Raw genomic sequence first — 27384 nt, 5'->3', positions numbered from 1 at the left:
TGGGGTGAGCACAGTAAGAAGTCTTACAACACCAGGCAGGTTAAAGTCCAATAGGTTTGTTTCGAATCACGAGCTTTCGGAGCACTGCTCCTTCCTCAGGTGAATGGATTCACCTGGGGAAGGAGCAGTGCTCTGAAAGCTAGTGATTCGAAACAAACCTGTTGGACTTTAACCTGGTGTTGTAAGACTTCTTACCATCTTTTGAAAGGCAGTCATTGCTGTATTGTAAGAAATGTGGGAGCCAGTTTACACCAAACAAGCTTACGCAAAAAGTAATGGGAAAATGAGAAGATAATGGGGGGGAGGGGATTCTCTGGGGCCATTAGCCAGCAGCAGGAATCGTGAAAGCCCAACATTTGCCTCCAGTGTGCCAAGGGGGCTCCTTCATGGGAGATGGGGCATAGGGGAAATCGTGCCCCTGCCCTTTTGTCGGACGCTCCTCAGAACAAAGGGGCAGCCTCTTTTTTTAAACAAAAGCTGCGGTTAGAAATATCAGCTGCTCATAAGAGGAAGTTCTTCAGAGATAATGGACCAGTGTAGAGCCAAAAAAATAAACAACGGTAATCCTGCCTTTGATTTTGCCAAGAGGCTTTTAACAGTCAATGGTCCATGAAATTGAATGTAAACAATGCAGTTCAAAGGTTTTATACTGCTAAGCTTGCAAAGAGGCTTCAATAAGTTAAAAGGCAATGAAATTGATTGTGAAAAAAACACTTCAAAGGCATCCTCCACATTAAAGCAAATACTTTTGCCTTCATCTTGCAGATGTTTGAACTTGACATACTGGGAGACAACTTAAAGGGTTTAAAGGTTGCTGATGGGACGACCAGTTAAACGTCCCCCATCCCGGGAAAGACCCCAGACTGGAGCCCCTCTAGCCTAGCCCAAGCACCGCCCCCCTTGACTCCCCTACCTCTTGACACCCTGGAGAATAGCATGCGGAGGGCACTAGTTGCCTCGAGAACAGTGTTCTTCAAACTTTTTTTCCGGATACCCATTTTTACCAGCCGGCCAACCTTCGCGACCCACGCGGCCGGCCTTCACGACCCACCATTTTCTCTTGCCGTGTTTGCTGCTGACAAAAATGGAGGAAATGGTTTTGGGTCACTTTGGCCCTCGTACACGCTCCTCCAATGGAACCTGTTGGATGAAGGTGAAGCCTTCCGTTGTCGGAAAGTATGGAGTCTCCATCTGTCCAAAGTTCTGCATTTTTTCCTGTAAAATTTTATCAAATAAAACCCCCCCCGAACTTGTAAAAAATGAAAAAAAATTAAATTCAACGAATAAAATAAATGAATAAACCCCCCCCCCCGAACTTGTAAAACAAAAGCTGCGACCATTTTTAAAAAAAAGTGGCCGCACTGCGCATGCGCGCGCCCGATCTCCGGTTATGCGCATGCGCACCATGATCGGGCACGCATGCGCACCATGATCGGGCACGCATGCGCACCATGATCGGGCACGCATGCGCACCATGATCGGGCGTGCATGCGCAATGCGGCCACATGTTTTTTTTACATGTTCGTGGCCATTTTGAAGGCGGCTTGCAGCCGGCGTTATTAAAAGCTGGCTGCTGCGCGTGGATTTGCGCAATAGTGAGTGCCGCGAAGGATGGCTCTGCGACCCTCCCGCGTCCCACCCGCAGGTCATGCCCCTGAGTTTGACAGCCGCTGCTCTAGAACACTCCCTGTTGAATTTTATACTGGCGATTCGTTTCTCTTATCTAGCAAAGAAATCTCAGCAAGAAACTGTGGAGGCAGGAAATACTTCACTTTTATTGCTTAACTAATATGTTCATTTGGTCAGATTCGTACCTAAATCTAAGCAATAACTGTGACAATGACACATCCTGTTGGAAGGAGCCCAGGCTTTGTGGAAGACCGTTCACATGAACTACTGTAATTTTGCTTGTGCCGTTCTGCAAATCCTTGAACCTAGTTTAAATCCTATTCTGAAAGCCTCTTCACAGTTTGCTGAGTCTATTATTTTCCTTTTTCCTATAGTTTGGATCAAGAGACAATAACAAAGCAGGAAACAAAACACAAGGATAATGTTGAACTTCAACACCTGCGGACAGTGATCAATGATTCCATTTCACTTCTGGAACAGGTATAACCAGTGGGGAACATTTTTGAAGGTCTATGGCCAGATTTACACGGCAGAGGTGGGAATAAGGAGGTGGGACTAATCTCATTGTTGCAATACCGCCCCCGTCTCAACAATGCCAGCAGTTGGGATCTTCAGGGAGTCCAGGCCCTAAGTGACCTGGTGGGCCAAGTATGGAACAGGCAGGTTTAAAAGCCCACCCCTGTTCGCAAAAACCCTTAAGGTGGTACATCAGATTCAAAATCCTGGAACTCCCTCCCGAACAGCACTGGGGTGCACCTACACCACGGACTGCAGAGTTTAAGTACCACCTTGTCAAGGGCAATTGGGGATGGGCAATAAATGAATAAAAAAAGAAGAGGCACAGTAGATATGGTGAACCTGCAGATCCATTTAAAACCCCCGTCCCCCTCACCCAATGTCTGCTTTATGAACAAAGATGAGCAGGCTAGGTGGATTGGCCACGCTAAAATTGCCCCTTAATGTCCAGGGATCTTCAGGTTAGGTGGGGGTACAGTCAGGGAGTGGGCCTAGGTAGGGTGATCTTTCAGAGGGTTGGTGCAGACTCAATGGGCTGAATGACCTCCTTCTGCACTGTAGGGATTCTAAGTCAAGTCCACTCACAAGCTAAAACAGTTGGAAGATCATAAGAATTAGGAGCAGGAGTAGACCATTCGGCCCATCAAGCCTGCTCTGATATTTGATAAGATCATGGCTGATCTGATTGTGGTCTTAATCCCACTCTGTTGCCTGTCCCCCGTAACACCCTTGACAATCAAAAATTTGGCCAATGCAGCCTTGAATATATTCAATGAACCAACCTCCACTACTGTCTGTGGAAGAAAGTTTCACAGACTAATGATCCTTTGAGAGAAGAAATTCCTGCTCCCCTCCATCTTAAATGGGAGACCCCTTATTTTAAAATTGTCTCCTAGTTCTTGATTCCACTGAGGGGAAAAATCCTCTCAGCATTAACCCTGCCATGCCCCTTCAGAATCTTGCGTTTCAATAAGATCACCTCTCATTATTCCAAACTCCCAATGAGTATAGGTTCAATCTGTTCAACCTTTCCTCAGAATACATCTCTTTCATCTCTGGAATTAGTCAAGTGAAACTTCTTTGAACTGCTTCCAATTCAATTATATCCCTCCTTCACAAGGCTATCAGAACAGTATACTGTACTCCCAGGTGCGGTCTGAAAAATGAATGAAATGAAAATCGTTTATTGTCACAAGTAGGCTTCAATGAAGTTACTGTGAAAAGCCCCTAGTCGCCACATTCCGGAGCCTGTTCGGGGAGGCTGGTACGGGAATTGAACCGTGCTGCTGGCCTGCCTTGGTCTGCTTTAAAAGCCAGCGATTTAGCCCAGTGTGCTAAACCAGCCCCAGACCTCACCAATGTTGTATGTCTGTCGCAAAGCTTCCCTTGCAATCAAAGCCATTTGCCTTCCTAATTACTTACAGTACCTGCATGTTCACTATTTGTAATTCATCAAGTTACCCCGATCTCTGTGCTGCAGGACTCTGCAGTCTCTCTCTATTTAAGCAATCTATTTTTCTATTCCTTCTGGCAAGTGGACAACCTCACATTTTCCCACATTATTCGCCATCTAACAATCTTTTGCCCACACACTTAACCTATCCATATCCCTTTACTGACTCTTTGCATGCTTCTCCCAACTTGCTCTCTTTGGATCATCAGCAAATTTGACTACAATACAGTCTCTTCCTTCATTTAGGGTTAGGGTCATTAATATATTAAGTCATTAATATAGATTGTAACCAGTTGAGGCTGCATCACTGATTTCTGTGGCAATCCACTGTAACAGTTTGCCAACTGGAAAATGTCAATTTGTTCAACTCTGTTTCCTGTTAGTTACCCAATCCTGTGTGCATGCTAATATATCACCCCCAATAACATAAACTCTGATCTTCTGCAGCAACTTTTTATGTGGCACCTTATCCATGCCTTTAGAGATCCAAATATACGACATCTACTGGTTCTCCTCTATCTACCCTGTTGTTCACCCTCCAATAATTCAAATAAATTTGTTAAACATGGGGCAGGATTCTCCATTAGCTGACACCAAAGTCGGGGCGTGCGATTGGGCGGAGAATAGCTTCTGACACCAAAATCGGGGCAGGCGCCGGTTGGACGCCAAATCGCGATTCTCCGTCACCTCAAAAATGGCGTCAATGCGTTGCACGGCACGCAAACTTGAAACGCCGTTTTCATATGAGTGGGCCCACCCATGATTCTCCGCCTCCGATGGGCCGAGTTCCTGATGGCACGGTCCACGTGTGCTCGGAAATTGTGAACCTCCCCATGGTCTGCACCATGGTGTCGACGCCCTCGGCGATGCTCCTCCGTGATTGGGCCATGCTCTGCAGTGACACGGCAGTACCCACCTGCGACTGGGACATGTCTGCAGTGTCTCGATCATTCCCATCTGAGAGTGGTACACGGTCATGTACTCCATCGAGTGGGATAGTCTACCAAGACCCTCCGCCATGGCCATCACCGACTGCGCTACGCCTTGGACATCTTCACTCATGCTGCCGACGTCATGCACCAGGCTCCCCACCGTGGTTGCCACCCGAGCAGTGTTGGCCTCGGTGCCAAGCATTGCCGGCAACATACCCTGTGCCGTAGCCTCTGGGATTCCTCCAATCAACTGTAGACCTGCTGGAGTGTCACTGACATCTCTCTCTGAATGTCCCAGCTGCTCCCTAACGTCTCCATCAGCTCCGGGTAAACCTATTTCAGAGGCTCAGCATCTGGCTGGGACTCTGGGATCCAGCAGCCCTCTGACTGCTGTCTCCCTGGGCATTCTTGACTCCACCTGATGTGCGTCAGCAACCTTGCAGTGCTCACCAGATTGCGCCCCAGATGCCTGTCCACTAACATTGCCCATGACGGTGTGTGTCTCTGTGCTGGTGGAGGGTGGGGATGACAGCTGTGACGCATCGACTGTGGCATCTTTGAAGCCTCCCCCCCCCCCCCCCCCCCCCCCCCCAAGGTGGTCGCAGGGGAGGGGGATATCCTGGATGAGCCGGCTCCGTTGGCTGGAAGACCTGCGGGGGAATGAAGACGTGGTCAGTGGGAGGGATGGGTCAGGTCAGTCTGTATGGCATTAACAACTCCGGTTTGACAGTCCATCCGGGTGGGACCTGTGGATCCTCACCTCTGCAGCGTGCGCTGACTTCCGCATTGGTGACCGCTTTGTTCTCGGCCACCCCACGTAACTTCTAGGGCCCATTCCTCGAAGGTCGTGAGGATTCGTTTGTCCGGCACCCCTCCCTCGGTCTTGGCCCTCTCCCGATGATGTGGAAGAGCTTCTCCTGTGGAGACACCGAGGGGGCATCATTAGCTGCACATGTGGTTTACATCGGTGGGAGGAGGGGGTGGTGAAAGGAGGGGGGATGATGGAAGGGTTGAGGTGAAGGGTCGGTTGGGGGTCAGATTGAGGGTTGGAGGGGGCCAGGGGCTTCGGAGGTGGGGAGGGATCAACTCGCCCGTGCTGCCTGGAGGCCAATCCTCCTGGTCATACTCCCCCGAGCTCACGGCAGCTGTCACCTCGGCCCAGGCAGCACTTGCTGTCGTGTGGTTCACCCTCCGGGACATTCGGGGGAACAGGACATCCCTCCTGGCCTCCACCACATCTAGGAGCCTCTCCAGGTCCACGTCTCCAAATCTTAGGGCCGGTCGTCTCGGTGCCATGGCTGTGAGCTGAGTGCGATTGGTTGAGCAAGTGCTGCTCGACCTTGTTAGCTTGGGTGTGGGGGAAGCTGGCGACTGCGGTCCCGGCGAACCTGCTAGTGAGCTTTCATTTGTGACGAGAAGCCCGCGAGGCCTCGTTAAATGGGCCAATTAAGGTAGATTAACATTGCCAGCTTTGGGCTGAGCGCCAGGAAGCTTGTGGCAATTCCCGCTCGCTACAACACTTAGAAACATTTCTGGAGACTCACACCCAAAGCCTTTAAGTTTGTTCTATCATCAGATTTCCCTCCTCTTGTCTGATTCCTTGGTGCATTATGATGTTCACACGTTCTGCCCCTTCCTCTTATTTTCTGGTAACATGCCCCCTCGTCATTAACTTGAACTCTCACCTTCTCCTTTAACTTTGATTTTCTAGTTTTCCAGACAGCTGACCCCCCCCCCCCCCTCCCCTCCGACCCCCATCCCCACTATTCAGTTTAAAGCCCAATCTACAGCCCTAGTTATGCGATTCGCCAGGACTCTGGTCCCAGCTTGATTCAGGTGAAGACCGTCCCATCGGAATAGTTCCCCTCTTCCACAGTACTGGTGCCAATGTCCCATGAATTTGAGCCCATTTCTCCCACACTGACCTTTGAGCCACGCATTTACCTCTTTAATTTTATTGACCCCGTACCAATTAACTCATGACTCAGCTAGTCATCCAGAGGTTACCTTTTTGGTTCCATTTTTTAATTTAGCCCCTAGCTGCTCCTATTCCCTCAGCAGAACTGCTCTCCTTGTTCTATCTATGTCGTTGGCACCTACATGATCCCGTTTGCACATCTAAACCCTTTAAACAGGAAGTTGGTATGTAAGAAATAAAGTTTTCTCATAATAAAGTGAAAGTGATCCCTTATGTACCCCTGAACCCTTTAAAAACTCCCTGTCAGTAGGCCAAATTTAAAAGGTCTGAGATGAAGGTGAGGTTATACTTTTAAACCTTTGAAGTGGTTTTCACACAGTCAATTTCATTGCCTTTTGAAGTATTGAAGACCGTGTGTGCAGCTGGGAGGATTGTTTACATTGAAATTCACACTCTTGCCTGCTGAAAGCATCATGATTGACAGCTCGCTGGAACTTCAAAGCATAGAATCAGATTGTTTATTTTTATAGCTCAGCAGAGGTCCATTAAGTCAGGATAGCAGCCTCTTTGTACTCCAGTTCTGGAGGAAAGAACAGCTGTGGGGGACTGCCCCTTCACTTTTTATGAAGCACTCAAGAACAAAGATGCATGATTTATGAAAACAATTGTGGTTTTCACTGGTTTTCTGTTCTCACTTGTAGTTGAAAAGTTCACTTGCAGCGATTCAGAAGAGTTTTGAACTACAAAACCAGACTGTGAAGACCTCTAGCAGATAGGAGCTCTGAAGAATGCAGGTGAAATTTGAGGATAGTCAAAACATGAGATAGAAAACAATAAAAACAATGCTTTTGTGTTTATGTACTGCATTTAACACTGGGAACAGCCCAAAGTCGATCATGTTCTCCTGCCCTGGTGTGAAAATCAAGCCCACCGTCTCTGACCCAGAACCACTGAGCTACCAAATATTTGACACACAAATCTACAAAGCATGATTATAGTGGATTTCAACGCTTGACCATCGTCTATTAAAGATGAATTCAACCAATTAATTGATGTCTATGGCGGATGTGAATTCTCCAGAACTCAGAACCTGGTTAAATGTCAAAACACTGATGATTAAACCGCTGCAGATCACTAATCATTTAACCACCGTTATCTATGATAACAATTGTAATTTTTCACCAGTTAAGAATTGCACAGTTCATTTTGACTGTAGTTCGTTCTAGATTTTGCTGCACTAATTACTTAAGACCATTTCATTTGATGTAGAACATGGGGTTAGCTAATTGCGGCACCCAAATGATAGCTGGGATATGTATTGAGCAACTTGTGGCAATATGGATCAAAGGGCACTTCAATTTATACAGGAGATCTAGATTTTAAAAATGTTTTATAAGCAGATTTTTAATCCATAGGGTAGGGTCTTACCACATTTTTTTCAAAATGTCAGGCTCAGACTGAAAACCAACGAGTAACTCTCCAGCTGAACAGATCAATTTTCCCTCCAATTCTGAGCCTCACAAAGAAAATTAAATGAGTGGGAGTGGTCCCACTCTGGTGGGGTGGGACCTGATAGAGCCGGTACCCAGCTCCACAGATATCAGGGCACCATCACTAAAGGGTGCCCCGATCAGCACTGAATTGCAACCCCCCCCCCCCCCTCCCCCGGACAATCATCGGGGCTCCCCCACCACCACAGCGAAGGTATCGCCAGCATTTCTCCCCCCCTCCCCCAATTCCTCACCTCCTGCCCTCACCCCCCTTTTGAGGCTCCCACGAGGGCCTGCGCCTGACACTTCCCCCTGGCACCAGTTGGCACTGTGCCAGCCTGGCAGCACCAACCTGTGCCAACATGTACCTCTTCCCCTCTCAGATGGCAAAACGTGGGCTGAAAATCCTCTCTTCCCGCTCTCCCCACCCCGCCCCCCTCCTCCCCATCCCAGTGTCTCATTCCAAAGTGTGTTATAAAGGTACCTGCCTAAAACTTGAAAGATTTTAAAAGAAAATAAGGCAAAGTTATGAAGTGAATTGTAGCACCACTCAGGGTAATTTTTGTTTACATTTTAGAATATGAAGACAGAGCATGCATTTATTTCATTTTGGAGTGTTCTGTTATTTCACTTGTGTTTTAATTGACCTTGGATTCCTAATGACGTCTTGAGGGCAGACATTACTCATGAAAATAATAAGACCATGTTCAGCGTATGCATCTGTACCTAATGTTTATCATGGAGGCACTCACATAAATCAAGACCTGTTAAAGCAGAGGCCAGGGGGGGATGTAATATAAACAAAGAAAATTACAGCACAGGAACAGGCCCTTCGGCCCTCCCAGCCTGCGCCGATCCAGATCCTTTATCTAAACCGGTCGCCTATTTTCCAAGGATCTACTTCCCTCTGTTCCCCGCCCATTCATATATCTGTCTAGGTGCATCTTAAATGATGCTATTGTGCCCGCCTCTACCACCTCCGCTGGCAAAGCGTTCCAGGCACCCACCACCCTCTGCGTAAAAAACTTTCCACGCACATCTCCCTTAAACTTTCCCCCTCTCACCTTGAAATTGTGACCCCCTTGTAATTGACACACCCACACTTGGAAAAAGCTTGTTGCTATCCACTCTGTCCATACCTCTCATAATTTTGTAGACCTCAATCAGGTCCCCCCTTAACCTCTGTCTTTCCAACGAAAACAATCCTAATCTACTCAACCTTTCTTCATAGCTAGCACCCTCCATACCAGGCAACATCCTGGTGAACCTCCTCTGCACCCTCTCTAAAGCATCCACATCCTTCTGGTAATGTGGCGACCAGAACTGCACGCAGTATTCCAAATGTGGCCTAACCAAAGTCCTATACAACTGTAACATGACCTGCCGACTCTTGTACTCAATACCCCGTCTGATGAAGGCAAACATGCTGTATGCCTTCTTGACCATTCTATTGACCTGCGTTGCCACCTTCAGGGTACAATGGACCTGAACTCCCAGATCTCTCTGCACATCAATTTTCCCCAGGACTCTTCCATTGACCATTAGATCTTGAATTCGATCTTCCAAAATGCATCACCTCGCATTTACCTGGATTGAACTCCATCTGCCATTTCTCTGCCCAACTCTCCAATCCATTTATATTTTGCTGTATTCTCTGACAGTCCTCCTCGCTATCTGCAACTCCACCAATCTTGGTATCATCTGCAAACTTGCTAATCAGACCACCTATACCTTCGTCCAGATCATTTATGTATATCACAAACAACAGTGGTCCGAGCACGGATCCCTGTGGAACACCACTAGTCACCTTTCTCCATTTTGAGACACTCTCTTCCACCACTACTCTCTGTCTCCTGTTCCCCAGCTAGTTCTTTATCCATCTAGCTAGTACACCCTGAACCCCATACTACTTCACTTTTTCCATCAACCTGCCATGGGAAACTTTACCAAACGCCTTACTGAAGTCCATGTATATGACATCTACAGCCCTACCCTCATCAATTAACGTTGTCACTTCCTCAAAGAATTCTGTTAGGTTTGTAAGACATGACCTTCCCTGCACAAAACCATGCTGCCTATCACTGATAAGTCTATTTTCTTCCAAATGTGAATAGATCCTATCCCTCAGTGTCTTCTCCAACAGTTTGCCTACCACTGACGTCAAGCTCACAGGTCTATAATTCCCTGGATTATCCCTGCTATCCTTCTTAAACAAAGGGACAACATTAGCAATTCTCCAGTCCTCCGGGACCTCACCCGTGCTCAAGGATGCTGCAAAGATATCTGTTAAGGCCCCAGCTATTTCTTCCCTCGCTTCCCTCAGTAACCTGGGATAGATCCCATCCGGACCTGGGGACTTGTCCACCTTAATGCCTTTTAGAATACCCCAAACTTCCTCCTTCCTTATGCTGACTTGACCTAGAGTATTTAAACATCCATCCTTAGCCTCAACATCCGTCATATCCCTCTCCTTGGTGAATACCGATGCAAAGTACTCATTAAGAATCTCACCCATTTCCTCTGACTCCACACATAAATTCCTTCTTTTGTCTTTGAGTGGGCCAATCCTTTCTCTAGTTACCCTCTTGCTCCTTATATACGAATAAAAATCATTGGGATTTTCCTTAACCCTGTTAGCCAAAGATATTTCATGACCCCTTTTAGCCCTCTTTATTGCACGTTTGAGATTTGTCCTACTTTCCCGATATTCCTCCAAAGCTTCATCAGTTTTAAGTCGTCTAGATCTTATGTATGCTTCCTTTTTCATCTTAGCTAGTCTCACAATTCCACCCGTCATCCATGGTTCCCTAATCTTGCCATTTCTATCCCTCATTTTCACAGGGACATGTCTGTCCTACACTCTAATCAACCTTTCCTTAAAAGACTCCCACATTTCAAATGTGGATTTACCCTCAAAGAGCTGCTCCCAATCTCCATTCCCTAGCTCCTGCCAAATTTTGTTATACTTGGCCTTTCCCCAATTTAGCACTCTTTCTTTAGGACCACTCTCGTCTTTGTCCATGAATATTCTAAAACTTACGGAATTGTGATGGCTATTCCCAAAGTAATCACTGACTGAAACTTTAACCATCTGGCCAGGATCATTCCCCAATACCAGGTCCAGTATGGCCCCTTCCCGAGTTCGACTATTTACATACTGCTCTAAAAAAACTCTCCTGGATGCTCCTTACAAATTCTGCTCCATCTACGCCTCCAACACTACATGAGTCCCATTCAATGTTGGGAAAGTTAAAATCTCCCATCACGACCACCCTATTGCTCCTACATTTTTCTATAATCTGTCTACATATTTGTACCTCTACTTCACGCTCGCTTTTGGGAGGCCTGTAGTAAAGTCCCAACAATGTTAGTGCAGCCTTCCTATTTCTTAGCTCTACCCATATTGCCTCAGTGCTCGAATCCTCCATCGTGCCCTCCTTAATCATAGCTGTGATATCATCTCTGACCAGTAATGCAACTCCTCCACCCCTTTTACCTCCCTCTCTATCCCTCCTGAAGCATCTAAACCCTGGGATATTTAGTTGCCAGTCTTGCCCTTCCCTCAACCAAGTCTCTGTAATACCAATAACATCATATTCCCAGGTACTAATCCAAGCCTTAAGTTCATTTGCCTTACCTGCTACACTTCTCGCATTGAAACAAATGCACCTCAGACCACCTGTCCCTTTGCGTTCTTCATCTCTTCCCTGTCTACTCTTCCCCTTAGTCACATTGAGTTTATTATCTCATACCTTACTGGCTTTAGTTGCTGCCTCTTTACTGACCTCTAACTTCCTAATCTGGTTCCCATCTCCCCTGCCACATTAGTTTAAAACCTCCCCAAATATAGAAATATTAGATGGCTCTTTGCTCTTATTCTGAACAGTAATTTCAATCCTCTTTTATTTTGTGGGGTAACAAAACCTCAACGTCAAATTTGTAACTAGTGAATGGGTAAAAGAGAGCTTGAGGATTTGGAAATAACTCAGTTTCATTACATGATTGATCTCCACAATCTGATGATCTGCTGTTGAGATCTGTTGTAGCTGAGTATGGTTGTAATTCTTGCACTAATTAATAACCACTTGAAGAATCCAATTGAACCAAAAGATGAATTTTCATTACTGATTTAGTATGCATGATGTCTTGGGTAAGGATGATGAGAAAATGTATGACAACTGACAAACTATAACAAATGTATGGAAATAAATATTTAGTTTCTTAATTTTTAAAACATTTCTATTGCACAAAATCTGTAGAGCATGTTCTTGAAATAAACTGTATTGTTTACAGCTTGTTTTGTGTTACCAAGTGACTTGGGTAGAAATATCATTGAACACAGCTGAGTAGTTGAAATAAGAAGGTAGGTAATCCATTTTAGACTTAAGTCAAATCTTGCAAGTGAGATTCTTGAGCCACCTACTGGAGAAGAGTAACTGGAATGATTCGCCACTTCCATCCTCACAGTTTTTGCCTTCTCATCAGTTTAACTGAGACTGTGTCATAAGGCCCACCTCACCTCTACAATGGGAAGTCAAGTGAACTCTGAGCATGGCCCGTTGAATACAATTGACTTGTTCTGATCATTGTAAGAGATTGGGAAAATGTCACATTGTGTATTAAAATGAAGACCTCCAAAGGATCATTCCAATAGGATTCTATAGTGTAGCGCAACCTGAGAGAATGTTCCATCTCTCAAAATCTCTCCTAACCAGCCCTTGGTTTGATATGGTGACCTCAGAAAAGTAATATAATATTGTGATTATGATAAAAGTTCAATAGATCATGGGCGCGATGTAACTTTAAAAAAAAACCTTTCTGGGCAGAATTAGCAGAGTCGTTTGAGACGTTACCCCGCTATCCAATGGCATTGTGTTTTTAATGCCCCAGCGGGGAACGCTCCCCCCATCCCCAAGGCCACACTCAGCGTAATTTCCTGCATTGTGGAGCTCAGGTTTGTGCAGGAAGAGATCGGGCGGTGTCAATGTAAAATGGCATCTACCAGCCCGTCCCACTGGTAGATTGCACCATATCTCTCGAGGATTTGATTTTCCAATCCAGCATTAATCAGCCATGCAGGTGAGGAGGAGCCACTCCATTTTCATGGTTAGGTCTTTGTTAACATTGAATGAACAAATTTCCAGGTCCGATCAGGGAACGGAATTTTCCGGTCCTGTTATCGTGGGACAGGGCCATTTAAAATTCCATTGACTCCAGTGGGTTGTAAAATCCCACCAGCAGAAAATTCTGTCCAGTTTGTTTTATGGATGATGGCCTTTTTTAAAAAAAACAAACTTCATATCAAAACCTTTTAAACCATTCACAAAGTAAACACTAAAAGGATAATTGTTTGCTCTTTACCCACTGAACGTGGATTCATCAATATAGTCCGTGTGATTGGGTGCTTTCTGGAGGCTTTTATTAAAAAGACTGGAAGTAAAACTTGCTTTTCTAAATCTTTATTCCAAAGTAGTAGCAATGACTACATTGTAACACACATGGTCAGATGTTACAAGAATTAACTGTAAAAGAATCCAGTATCCTTCATTCATATTTACATGTTCCTATCCACCAATTGTTTCTTTTTTGTATTGGTCTGTTCATTTTGGGTTGTTGCAGTCTCCTCTGCAACTCCGTTTTCATTCCCTTGTAAGCTGCAAAGAAATGAAGTTGCTCACGTCTATTCTTCTATCCCAGCTTTCAGTTCCCAGTGAACAGATTAATGTCATTTCATTTAAAATATTTCAGTAAGCACTGGTGCAGTAATGCCAGTGCCAGTGTTCCGAATCATAGCAAATCTGTTGGGCTGGAAAGCAAAATGCACAAACTCAATGTTCGACATCAACAAAAAGGGAATCATGATTTAGACAGTCGCTGGAAATTCTACAATTGAAGATTTTTAAAAAAACATTTAAGTAAGTATATTTCTTAAGTAACCCCAGAGTACATTTTCTTCTGCTATAAAAACAGTGACATTCAATAAAGATCTTCATGTTTATTTATGTACAATTAACAACAATCAGGATTTATGAAAAAATTAGCAATCCTCATTTCATTGAAACCTGAGTTTAATTTGGTTTGCTAAATTCTTGTGATACAACATTCCCTCGAACATTTCACTTACAATCAAGTGAAAGTGTGCCGGAGTATTTTTTTCATAGACGAATAAGCAGGTAAACCTTTGGGTTTGCAAATTACTTGAGGCCTCATCAAGTTCTGCACCTCATCCATAATAACTAACTCAATCATTGAGCTAATAGATTCTGCATCATTAACTCTCAGTAGAAAGGGGTAAAGAAGATGATGCCTTAGAACTGGTTGGTAACATGGCCTTTAAACTATGCAATAGTTTGAAGAACAGAATACATTTGTAAAGAAAAATCCCAAATGAAATTTACAGGCGCTGTACTGTTGCTGCTCAGAATGCAGCCAACCCTGCAACCATGGACATAGCAAGAACAGCAAACCCAGACAGGCTCATCAAAGATCCAGAACAACCAACATCTGTAAGGTAAAAACAAAAACATTTGTTTAAACATGATGAGAGCAACTAATTTTCTCGATAATTGAGGCCTAACCTTCAAATATTTTAAAGAATGAGTTTTAATTGATAGCCTCTTTCTGTATAGAACCTTAGTTAGGCCACACTTTGAGTATAGTGTTCAATTCTGGTCGCCACACTACTGGAAGAATGTGGAGGCTTTAGAGAGGGTGCAGAAAAGATTTACCAGGATGTTGCCTGGTATGGAGGGAATTGGTTATGAGGAGAGATTGGTTTGTTCTCACTGGAACGACGGAGGTTGAGGGGCGACCTGATAGAGGTCTACAAAATTATGAGGGGCATAGACAGAGTGGATAGTCAGAGGCTTTTTTCCAGGGTAGAGGAGTCAATTACTAGGGGGCATAGGTTTAAGGTGCGAGGGGAAGGTTTAGAGGAGATATACGAGGCAGGTGTTTTTACACAGAGGGTAGTGGGTGCCTGGAACTCACTGCCGGAGGAGGTGGTGGAAGCAGGGACGATAGTGGCGTTGAAGGGGCATCTTGACAAATACATGAATAGGATCGGAAGAGAGGGATACGGACCCCGGAAGTGTAGAAGATTTTAGTTTAGACGGGCAGCATGGTCGTCGCAGGTCTGGAGGGCCGAAGGGCCTGTTCCTGGGCTGTGCTTTTCTTTGTTCTTTCATGCCTTTAGGATATATCCCAAAGTGCTTTGCAGTGAATGGAGTGCTTTTGAATTGTTGAAATCCAGGAAATGTGGTAGTCATTTTTTATGCACAGCAAGCTGCCACAATGAGCAGTATGTCAGAATGATCAGTGATGCTGATAGGATAAAGGTGGGCCAAAGCAGTAGGGAGAACTCCCCATTTTGTCAAGATAGTGGTCATGGGGTCTTGTCCACTTTAAAGAGCAGATGGAATTTTGGCTTAACATCTCCTCCAAAGGCAGCAACAGCGTTAGAGCTGCACTTCCCACAGGGCTACGCTCACTCCCACAGGCCACAGGGCTACCCTCGCTCCCACAGGGCTACCCTCGCTCCCACAGGGCTACCCTCGCTCCCACAGGGCTACCCTCGCTCCCACAGGGCTACCCTCGCTCCCACAGGGCTACCCTCGCTCCCACAGGGCTACCCTCGCTCCCACAGGGCTACCCTCGCTCCCACAGGGCTACCCTCGCTCCCACAGGGCTACCCTCGCTCCCACAGGGCTACCCTCGCTCCCACAGGCCACAGGGCTACCCTCGCTCCCACAGGCCACAGGGCTGCCCTCGCTCCCACAGGCCACAGGGCTGCCCTCGCTCCCACAGGCCACAGGGCTGCCCTCGCTCCCACAGGGCTACCCTCGCTCCCACAGGGCTACCCTCGCTCCCACAGGGCTACCCTCGCTCCCACAGGGCTACCCTCGCTCCCACAGGGCTACCCTCGCTCCCACAGGGCTACCCTCGCTCCCACAGGGCTACCCTCGCTCCCACAGGGCTACCCTCGCTCCCACAGGGCTGCACTGGAGGGTTAGCTGGACTATGTGCTCAAGTCTCCGATGTGTAACTTGAATGTAACTCCGATGTGAACCTTTTGACCTTGGGTGAGAGTGCTACCCACTATTGCAAAGATAGAAATAGAAAGAGAAATTCAAGAAACCTCACCATTTTATTTTTAAAAGAAAAGTAAATCACAAAGCCTTATCCCTACACGTTGCTCATTTGGGGAATTGTGCTTACACAACTCCGATTTCCTGTCCATCCATAGGTCAGTTCGGACTGTGAGAACCACCAGAACATTCAGCGGCAATTCAAGATTCCTTTGAATAATCTTTGTGCAATTTTGGAAATGAGTTATACCTGGGTGATGTTTGGGTACACATATTTATAAGTATTGTGGCCATAAATACTAAAAAGAGGCAATTGGCTATCGTAAGCAGAAATCGAAAAGTTGCACATACTGAAAACAGAAAATGCTGCAAAACAGAATGACGCTGCGAGTCCAAATCCTTTCATCAGAATGTCAGGATGTTTGGTGAATGTTTCTATTAACTGATGTTACACAACTGTCTGTAATCGTAACTGAAGCAAACCGGCAGCTTCAGATTTGTCTTCCTCCCGCCCCCAACCCGTTTCTCACGTTGCCCAACTTTACTTCCCAAGGACCTCCAAGCAAAGTGCAGTTTGCGAAGTGGAGAGTGGATAATCTGGTCTAGTTGAATTTCAGTTGGGCAGGTAAGATTAAGTTTACCTCCACAAAATGGCTTGTGTGTTACTGGACCAGGCACGGGTATCTTAAAGCTTGAGGTAGTTCCGTTAAATCACCTACTAATTGCAAAACTGATGGTCCAGTGGAGTTGATTATAGATTACTCAGATGGCTATCTCATTTCACTTTTATCTTTTCTTCATCTTCCCCCATCCAGCAGACAGTAATGCATTTGAGACCAGATGATTTTAATGCTCCAATATAGGCCTCCATAGCTCACAGCAGGCAGCATGTTGCTTAGTTCTGCTGAAGGATATGAATTAGTAATGAATACTCACAAATTATTTTGGATCTCAAGTTCAGCCAATAAACAGCTCTGCTCTGAGCAACAGTCGCTCTGCAACAGAATATATTGACTTCAATATCAAACAGACAAAATTGAACAGCAGAAAAAGACCCCTGTACAACAACCCCTGTACAACCCTACACCTCATCATAGCCATAAGATCATGACCAAATACTTTATTTAAAAAAAAAGTATTTTTATTAAGGTTTTGCAGAATTTTTCATAATAAAACAGTAGTAACAATAATAACAAAACAAACTAGAGCGAATATTAACATAGTGTAAAAAGAGAATATACAATAACAATTAAATAGACATTACCCCACGCGACCCAATCTTCCCACACCATCCCAATGAAGCACCCCCCCACCCCCCACACCCCCACGGATTGCTGCTGCTGACATTTTAATTTTCCCCGAGTAAGTCGACGAACGGCTGCCACCTCCGAGAGAACCCTAGCGTAGACCCTCTTAAGGCAAACTTTATTTTCTCGAGACTGAGAAACCCAGCCATGCCGTTAACCCAGGTCTCTACACTCGGGGGCTCCGAGTCCCTCCACATTAATACAATCCGTCTCCGGGCTACTAGGGAGGCAAAGGCCAAGACGTCGTCGGCCTCTTTCACCCCCTGAACTCCCGGCTCTTCTGACACTCCAAAGATCACTATCTCTGGACTCGGCACCACCCGTGTGTTAAGCACTTTGGACCTTGCCAGAACTCTAAGCGCCGGGCATGCCCAAAACATGTGGACATGGTTTGCAGGGCTGCCCTTGCACCTCATACAACTGTCTTCTACCCAAAAAAACTTGCTCATTCTCGCTGCCGTCATGTGTGCCCGGTGGACCACCTTAAATTGAATTAGACTGAGCCTGGCACATGAGGAGGAATTAACCCTGCCCAGGACCTCTGCCCACAGACCCGCTTCCAACTCCTCACCTTGCTCCTCCTCCCACTTGCCCTTGAGCTCCTCCAGCAGGGTTTCCTCCGCCTCCTGTAGTTCCTGGTAGATATCCGACACCTTCCCCTCCCCCCACCCAGGTGCCGAAGACCACCCTGTCCTGTATCCTCAGTGGCGGCAGCGTCGGAAAGGCCACTACCTGTTTTTTCAGGAAGGCTCGTACTTGCAGATATTTAAAGGCGTTTCCTGGCGGCAGATTAAATTTGTCCTCTAGTGCCTTCAAACTGGGAAAGCTTCCGTCTATGAACAGATCTCCCATCCTTCTGATGCCTGCCCTCTGCCAGCTCTGGAACCCACCATCCGATCATGACCAAATACATGCTCCCCACAGATGTGTAATGTTTTGAGAAAGGGACACAAACCCCAGGGCAAATAGGGGAAAGCATTTCTCTCTGACAGCTCCCCAGGCAACTGAAACCAGTCCAGGAAATCATACAGATCAAGTGTTATGTTAATCCAATTATCTTCTGTATGATATAATCTCTGCCCAGATCAGGAACAAGTCCAGTTCCTGCTTGGGGCAATGCAGAGAGTCATCACCCACTCTGCTCGCTGGCAAGGAATTCTAGAACCTCAGTACTCTCTGGGAAATGAAAATCCACCTAACATCTAGTCCACGTGACATACTTTTCCAGTGTTTTTTATATTAATCCATGCTGGCTAACTATTGCCAGGTGCCAGTCTAGGCAGAGTCTTATCCAAGTGATTATTTCCACACTGTCTTGGGTTAACTTTACTCCAAAAATGCATTTGCTTTGGTTTGGGCAGCATTCAGTTTGGGTGAAAGTTGGACTTCCCTGCTCATCTAAAGCATCTGGGATCTCAAATCTTCACTGGATGGAAGCCCAGAACAGACAGGGTTTTGTGAAATTTCCCTGGTGGATCTGATGGTGTAAATCTCACAAGTTTGTTTGACCACCTCGGGTCATTTCTGGATTTGATAATTTCAGGTTCAACCAGTAACAGAATACTCACCGAAAAACAACCGCTTTTTCAGTACAATTCCCTGAAGATTGGGGTGGTACCCAGATGTAAATGGTGGCGCTGCTTTTATCGTTAGTGTTTGAGTGCGTAACCGCACTATCAGCTCTGTCAAAGCACTGTGACAAATGTAATGCAAGTGGTTAGCACACAGAGTTATGAGAATTGGCCAGAATGTATTGAGATGTGGCTTCTTGCAACCAGCCCTGCGAGACCACATTTCCCCTTTCAACTCCGAAACATGATGGTCCTGCTAGTTGATGCAAGTGTAAACTGTTAACACGGCATTTGGGATCTTAGTAAACGATGATCTTATAGCCTTTGCAGTATTCAGTGCCTTCAGCCGTTTCTTGATACCACTTGAATCACAGAAATTTAACATAAGATCATAAAGAGGAGCAGGAGGCCATACATCCCTTCATACCTGCTCCTTTGATAAGGACATGGCTGAACTTTTAGATCAACTCCATTTTCCAGCCTTATCCCCATACTCCTCGATTCCCGTAGTGCTTGATTGAACATCAACAGCTCCCTGCACTAGGGAACTCCAACCATTCACAGACCTTTGAGTGAAAACATATTTCAGTCCTAAATAGCCAACCCTGAACCCATGCCCCCATAGTCCCAGACTCTCCAGCAGGGATAACAGCCTCACTACATTTACCCTGTCAATATGTTTCATCCCCAGTCAATTTAGTCTCTCATAGAACAGCTAGAAGTCTATAAATCTAACGATCCACAACTCCATGGCTTCTAAAGCAAGTCTTTTGTAAAAAGACTAAAACTATAACAAAAGTAATATTCCAGGAAATGTTTTGTCAAAGTGCTATATAGTTTCAGCAAGATTTCCTTATTTTAATACTTTAACCTCCCTAAAATAATGGCTAGCATTCCACTTAATATGAAATGAATGAAATGAAAATTGCTTATTGTCACAAGTAGGCGTCAAATGAAGTTACTGTGAAAAGCCCCTAGTCGCCACATTCCAGCGCCTGTTCGGGGAGGCTGGTACGGGAATTGAACCCGTGCTGCTGGTCATGTTCTGCATTACAAGCCAGCTGTCTTAGCCCACTGTGCTGAACCAGGCCCTAATTTGCCATCCTAATAACTCACTGTTCCACATGTTAAATTTCTGTGATTCAAGTGGTATCAAGAAACGGTTGAAGGCACTGAATACTGCAAAGGCTCTGGGCCCCAATAACGTTCCAGCTGTAGAACTGAAGACTTCTGCTCCAGACTTGCCACACCCCTTGCCAAGCTGTTCCAGTACAGCTACAACACTGGCATCTACCCGGTTAAGTAGGAAATTGCCCAGGTGTGTCCTGCACACAAAAAACAGGACAAATCCAACCCAGCCAATTACCGTCCTATCAGTCTACTCGATCATCAGCAAAGTGATGAAAAGTGTCATCAACAGTGGCATCAAGTGTAAGAGTCCTTCCTGTGTATTTCCTTTGTTCCCATTTCTTTCATTATTTTGGTCCATGGACCCATAATTGGGATGTACCTTTTAAGCAGAAGACTGAGTTAAAATAGCCTGCTCACCAGGACACTGTGTTCCCAGGTTTTGTATTTTGGAAAGGAGAAGCCAGACTCCTTGGCACCGGGTGAATATTGGGAACCAGCTTTCGAGGATCTAGGTTTGGTTGGTTAACTGGCAACCGGTGGATTGGCCAGGGATTCTGGGCGCGATTCTCCCAACGGGAGTCTAAGTGTCGATGCCGGAGTGAAAACCGGAGTGTTTCACTCCGACGTCGGAGTCCGCTCCCAGCCCCCTATTCTCCCGCCCCCGGGGGGCTAGGAGCGGCGTTGAGTCATTTACACGCGCTGGGCCTTGGCGTCGCGTAAAAAGCAGCACCGCGTAAATGACGCGGCCGGCGCCGAGTAAATGACGTCACCCACGCATGCGCGGTTGCTGTCCTCCCCGAGGCCGCCCCGCAAGGAGATGGCGGATGGATCTTGTGGGGCAGCGGAGGAAAGGAGGTCCTCCTTCAGAGAGGCCGGCCCGCCGATCGGTGGCCACCGATCGCGGGCCAGACCCCATTGGAACCCCCCCCCCACAGGCCGCCCCCCCCCGCCCCCCCCACGGTTCCCACGCAGTTCCCGCCGGCAACGGCCAGGTGTGGACGGCGCCGGCAGGAACCTGTCGTGTTGGGGTGGCCGCTCTGCCCATCCGAGCCGGAGAATCGCCGCTCGACTTTTGCAAACGGCGAGCCGCGATTCTCCCAGCGGCCAGCCGCGATTCTCCCAGCGGCCAGCCGCGATTCTCCCAGCGGCCAGCCGCGATTCTCCCAGCGGCCAGCCGCGATTCTCCCAGCGGCGATTCTCCCAGCGGCCAGCCGCGATTCTCGCCGTGGTGGTTTGGGGGGGGGGGGGGGAAGAGAATCGCGTGCGGGTGTCGGGGCAGGACACGCGTGGCGCCCCGGCGATTCTCCCACCCGTCGGGGGGGGGGGGGGGGAGAATTCCGCCCAGTGTTCTGCCTGACAACAGTCAGTGATTGGGTCCTCTGCAATGTTTTCTGAGAGAATGGGGCAGAAGTGTTTAAACCTTGGAAGTGAAAGGAGATGTCTCTACTGTTTACTGAAGTGATAAAACTGCCCTATTGTTCTGACAGCAGTGAGTGCCTGGCACATCCTTTGCTGTGAACCTGGAATGATAACAGTCTGCAGAGAAGGTAGACAACCACCTTAAGCCTCAAGGGAGAAATACCAAAACAAAAGCCTGAACTTCAGAAAGACATTGACTGGAAGCTATCCCAGTGAGTTTCTGAATATTTTCTTTCCCTTTCCACCAGTCTTTCCCCTGTGTGTGTGTGTGTGTGTGGTGGTGGTGGGGGGGGGGGGGGGAAGAGAATCGCGTGCGGGTGTCGGGGCAGGACACGCGTGGCGCCCCGGCGATTCTCCCACCCGTCGGGGGGGGGGGAGAATTCCGCCCAGTGTGTCGTGACACAAGCATCACTTACTCAGCAATAACTGCTCACAGATTCAGTTTGAGTTCCACCAGGAACAGCTGGTGGGGCAGCGGAGGAAAGGAGGTCCTCCTTTAGAGAGCTATTACAGCTTTGATTCAAACATGGATGAGTGCAGCTCCAACAACACTCCAGAACCGCAGCACCATCCAGGACAAAGCAGCCCCACTATGTGGATACCCCTTCCATAAACATTTACTCCCTCCACTACTGCCGATAAGCCATGTGTACCATTTACAAGATGCACTGCAGTATATGACCAACGCTCTTCAGATAGCCCCTTCCAAACCCACAACCACTACCATCTAGAAGGACGAAGGCAGCTTTTACCTGGGAACCCCAGCACCTGGAGATTCCCCTCCAAGTCACTCACCCTCCTAACTTGGCAATATATCACCGTTCCTTCGCTGTCGCTGTGTTAAAATCTTGGAACCCAGGGGAGCACGGTGGCGCAGTGGGTTAGCCCCGCTGTCTCATGAGGTCCCAGGTTCGATCCCGACTCTGGGTCACTGTCAGTGTGGAGTTTGCACATTCTCCCCGTGTTTGCGTGGGTTTCGCCCCCACAGCCCAAAGATGTGCAGGGTAGGTGGATTGGCCACGCTAAATTGCCCCCTTAAATGGAAAAAATTAATTGGGTACTCTAAATTAATTTAAAAAATAAAAAATCCTGGAACCCTCCCTAACAGCACTGTGAATGTACCTACACCACAGGAATTGCAGGGGTTCAGGAAGGAGGCTCACCACCACCTTCTCAAGGGTAATTAGGGGTGGACAATAAATGCTGGACTAGCCAGTGATGCCCACAGCCTGTGAACTATTAAAAAGACTCCCAAACCTTTCTGAAGAGACCACCAGTCCAGCTCTTTACCCAATGTGATTTAAGGTGGAAGATTTGACAAGGATGCAAAGAAACCAGAGAGAAGGATAGAGTTGAATTAGAATGAAATTGGGAACAGGAACAGGAAAGATCTAATAGAAACTTACAAGATAATGAATGGTGGACGTAGGGAAGTTGTTTCCATTAGCAGGGGAGACTAGGACCCGGGGGCACAGCCTTAGAATAAAAGGGAGTCACTTTAGAACAGAGATGAGGAGAAATTTCTTCAGCCAGAGAGTGGTGGGTCTGTGGAATTCATTGCCACAGAGGGCGGTGGAGGCCGGGACGTTGAGTGTCTTTAAGACAGAAGTTGATAAATTCTTGATTTCTCGAGGAATTAAGGGCTATGGAGAGAGAGCGGGTAAATGGAGTTGAAATCAGCCATGATTGAATGGTGGCGTGGAATCGATGGGCCGAATGGCCTTACTTCCACTCCTATGTCTTATGGTCTTATGGAAAGGAAAGAATGAATTCGGAGAGAAAAAAAGACCCGAACAATTGGCAACCTCAATTCCAAAATGTTTAATTGTGCCCCTTCTGTGCCAGGACAAGTTTGAACCTCGTTCTGGAGCTGCAGTTCTGAATTCCGTGTTTCTCTCAGGTAGGAGCGCCGCCGACTAAACCAACCCCACCCCCTCTCCCCCACCCATCCCAACTTGGCCGCTTTAAAGGTAGTTACATCATAGATGGAACATTCATGTTACATACGTCAGCCTGTTAATTAGCCCACGCATCCTTCCAAGATGTAAAACACCAACATGACAAAATCTAAAGCACAAATTCCTTTACAACAGAATTCTAAGGAAGTCTGATCATTATTCGACGACTTATAAAAGTATCAATATAAATGAAAACATATTGCACCTACCCTTATTGTTTTTGTATTGGCTGGTGCTGTTTGCCACGTGCCAACTGCAGTGGTTCCATTGGGATATCGTGCCTCTAGTAAGATGCCTTTGTAGTTTGGCCCCGCGATGTGTACTGAAAAGGAAAAGCAGATTGTGGGGGGTATTTTTAATTTATATTTTACTTTGGCAGATTTGTACAGAATTTTCTGGAAAATATTCACGCGAGTAAACCGAATTTAACCCGGTGTGGCAGGCGAAGAGATGAATAGGCTCAAAGAAAACGTCATAGCCCAGAAGGCTATGGACTAAGGGCTGAATAGATATGAGCTCGATCGCTAGCACAGGCACGTTGGGCTGAAGGGCCTATTTCTTGCTGTAATGACTGTGACTAAAGGGGCTGAACTTCTGAATACCAATTTCCTGCACTTGAAAAGCCTGTTTGAAGTCATCATGAGGATAACTGCATCCAACACAAAACAGAACAGTGCCGCCGGCTCTTTGAAGATCTGTCCAATTAACCCCACCCCCCTGATCTCAGCCCTATTGCTGTAAATTATTTATCTAAATATCTTTTACTACCTTGTCAGACAGCACATTCCAGATCACAACAACTCGCTGTGTAAAAAAACCCAAATCTCCTCATCTTTGCTTCTTTTGCAAATTATCTTAGATCAGGGATCTCTGGTTTCAACTACCCTCAGTAGAAACGGCTCCTCTATCATCAACACTCCTAAATTAAAACTTTCAAATGGCCCAATATGCCCACAACAGCTATCTCTCCATTTCAAACTGAGGCACCTGCATACTGTGTCCTGTCAATTCACCACCCAACACCGCCCCCATCTTTAAAACGTGTCTACATATTAATATATCATTTTCTCTGACTTTAACCTTCTATCATGTGTGTGTTGTGGCAACACTGCTAACATCACAAACCTACAGCACAGGTTTATAGCCCCAGACCAAAAAGGCACCTCACCACTAGCCAACCAGTAACTATAACCAGCCAGTAACTATCTGACACCCAACCCATTAACCAGTCAGTAAGTAACCAATCCGCAACCTACTAACCAGACAGAAACTAACAGGCTCCCAAAAACTAGGCTGTAACTAACTGACCCCGAGCCCAATAACCAGACAGTAACTAACTGACTCCCAGCCCATTAACCAGGCAGTAACTAATCAATCCCCAACACACTACCCAGACAGTAACTAACTGACACCCAGCTAACTAACAAGGCAGTAACTTACTGACCCCTGCTCACTGACCAGATAGTAACTAACTGACCCCCAGTCCAATAACCAGACAGTAACTAACTATCCCCCTGCTCACTAACCAGACAGTAACTAACTGACCCCAGCCTACGAACCAGACAGTAACTCACTGGCCCCCTGCCACTAACCAGACAGTAACTAACTGAACCCCCCCTCACTAACCAGACAGTAACTAACTGACCCCCAGCCCAATAACCAGACAGTAACTACCTGACTCCCAGCCCATTAACTAGCCAGTAACTAATCAATTCCCAACCCACTAACCAGGCAGTAACTAACCAATCCCCAACACACTAACCAGACAGTAACTAACTGACCCCCATCCCACAAACTAGACAGTAACACACTGACCCCCAGCCCACTAACCAGACAGTAACTAACTGACCCCAGCCCACTAACCAGGCAGTAACTAACTGACCTCCAGCCCACTAACCAGACAGTAACTAACTGACCTCCAGCCCACTAACCAGGCAGTAACTCACTGACCCCCAGCCCTCTAACCAGACAGTAACTCATTGACCCCCCAGCCCACTAACCAGACAGTAACTCACTGACCCCCAGCCCACTAACCAGGCAGTAACGAACTGACCCTGCCACTAACCAGACAGTAACGAACTGACCCCCTGCTCATTAATCAGACAGTAACTAACTGACCCCCAACCCACTAACCAGCCGGTAACTAACAGACCCCTGCTCTCTAACCAGACAGTAACTAACTGACCCCAGCCCACCAACCAGACAGTAACTAACTAACCCCCCAGCCCACTAACCAGACAGTAACTAACTGACCCCCAACGCACTAATCAGACAGTAACTAGCTGACCCCAGCCCACTAACCAGCAAGTAACTCACTGACACCTAACCCACTAACCAGCCAGTAACTAACTGACACTTAACCCACTAACCAGACAGTAACTGACCCCCAGCCCATTAACCAGCCAGTAATTAACTGACCTCTAACCCACTAACCAGACTGTTACTAACTGACCCCTCACCCACTAACCAGACAGTAATTAATTGACCCCTAACCCACTAACCAGACAGTACCTAACAGACCCCCGCTCACTAACCAGACAGTAACTCACTGACCCCCAGCCCTCTAACCGGACAGTAACTCACTGACCCCCAGCCCACTAACCAGACAGTAACTCACTGACTCCCAGCCCATTAACCAGACAGTAACTAACTGACCCCAGCCCACTAACCAGACAGTAACTAACTGACCCCCAGCCCACTAACCCGACAGTAACTCACTGACCCCCAGCCAACTAACAAGACAGTAACTAACTGACCCCAGCCCACTAACCAGACAGTAACTCACGTACCCCCAGCCCACTAACCAGGCAGTAATTAACTGACCTCCAGCCCACTAACCAGACAGTAACTAACTGACCTTCAGCCCACTAACCAGACAGTAACTCACATACTCCCAGCCCACTAACCCGACAGTAACTAACTGACCCCATTCCACTAACCAGACAGTAACTAACTGACCTTCAGCCCACTAACCAGACAGTAACTCACATACTCCCAGCCCACTAACCCGACAGTAACTAACTGACCCCATTCCACTAACCAGACAGTAACTAACTGACCTTCAGCCCACTAACTAGACAGTAACTCACGTACCCCCAGCCCACTAACCAGACAGTAACTAACTGACCCCAGCCCACTAACCAGGCAGTAATTAACTGACCTCCAGCCCACTAACCAGACAGTAACTAACTGACCTTCAGCCCACTAACCAGACAGTAACTAACTGACCCCAGCCCACTAACCAGGCAGTAACTCACTGACCTTCTGCCCACTAGCCAGACAGTAACTCACTGGCCCCCAGGGAGTTACTAGTGCACTCCCGCTCCTACCTTGCACGTTTGGCTTTTGGCTCTCGGTCCAGATGGAGTGAGGGTTTAGTCCGGTTTGAGGGGAGACGTTGTTGTGTCTGGGAGCCATAGACCCGCAGGCACTGAGCGGAGCGCCGCCGGGCAAGGCTGCGGCTGGCGGCCAGTGACTCGCCAAGAGGCCGAGGACAGCGAGGACAAGTTGCGGCATCTCCATCTCTGCAGCTCTGAGAGCAGCGCGGCCGCTCCCAGTTTCTTATAGGGAGCTGCGGGCGGGGCCAACACCCACTCGACACAGATGCAGGCAGTCCGCAACAGGAGAGGCAATATTCACCTTTCCCAGTTTAAACTGAGTTTTAACCATTTACAATTCAGGAAGCACCCTCCTTAAGACATCTTCACAACGCGCAATCTCCACTTAGTTCCTTGCCTCGAAGAGCAAAGAGAGCTGAATTGGAATAGCGCCTTTTGCCACCTCCAACCCTTCATAGGCAGTATAAGCATTTTTGAAATTTGTTGCAGTGGTCAATTTGCACACAGCAAACTCCCGCGAACAGCAATGTGTTGCCATGGGAGGTACTTTAGGGTTTTTCACAGTAACTTCATTGCAGTGTTAATGAAAGTCTACTTGTGACAATAATAAATATTATTATAACAATAAACTGGCA

At 47.0% G+C, this 27384-nt stretch overlaps 2 protein-coding genes across 5 annotated transcripts in view; one reads left to right on the top strand and one right to left on the bottom strand.

Annotated features, from left to right (window-relative positions):
• The window catches only part of gramd1c (GRAM domain containing 1c), a 90866-nt gene extending 78638 nt beyond the window's left edge, over positions 1-12228 (top strand). For all 4 annotated transcript variants that reach the window (XM_072476025.1, XM_072476026.1, XM_072476027.1 and 1 more), the window contains 2 exons: positions 2004-2109; positions 7150-12228. In XM_072476025.1, the coding sequence (XP_072332126.1) occupies positions 2004-2109; positions 7150-7224 (181 nt within the window). In that variant the 3' untranslated portion in view covers positions 7225-12228. The remainder of the gene's footprint in view (positions 1-2003; positions 2110-7149) is intronic.
• Positions 12229-13381: 1153 nt separating this feature from the next.
• Positions 13382-26958, bottom strand: LOC140391497 (putative defense protein 3). The gene is made up of 5 exons (XM_072476024.1): positions 26741-26958; positions 23621-23733; positions 18901-19025; positions 16962-17020; positions 13382-14442 (listed from the first exon to the last, which is right to left on the bottom strand). Exons 1-5 carry the CDS (start codon positions 26931-26933, stop codon positions 14357-14359), a joined length of 576 nt encoding a protein of 191 aa, XP_072332125.1. The 5' UTR covers positions 26934-26958; the 3' UTR covers positions 13382-14356.
• Between the last annotated feature and the right edge of the window lie 426 nt (positions 26959-27384).

Source organism: Scyliorhinus torazame, chromosome 15 (genome assembly GCF_047496885.1).
Source record: "Scyliorhinus torazame isolate Kashiwa2021f chromosome 15, sScyTor2.1, whole genome shotgun sequence".
NCBI lineage: Eukaryota > Metazoa > Chordata > Chondrichthyes > Carcharhiniformes > Scyliorhinidae > Scyliorhinus > Scyliorhinus torazame.
This window is presented reverse-complemented; position numbering and strand designations above follow the sequence as displayed.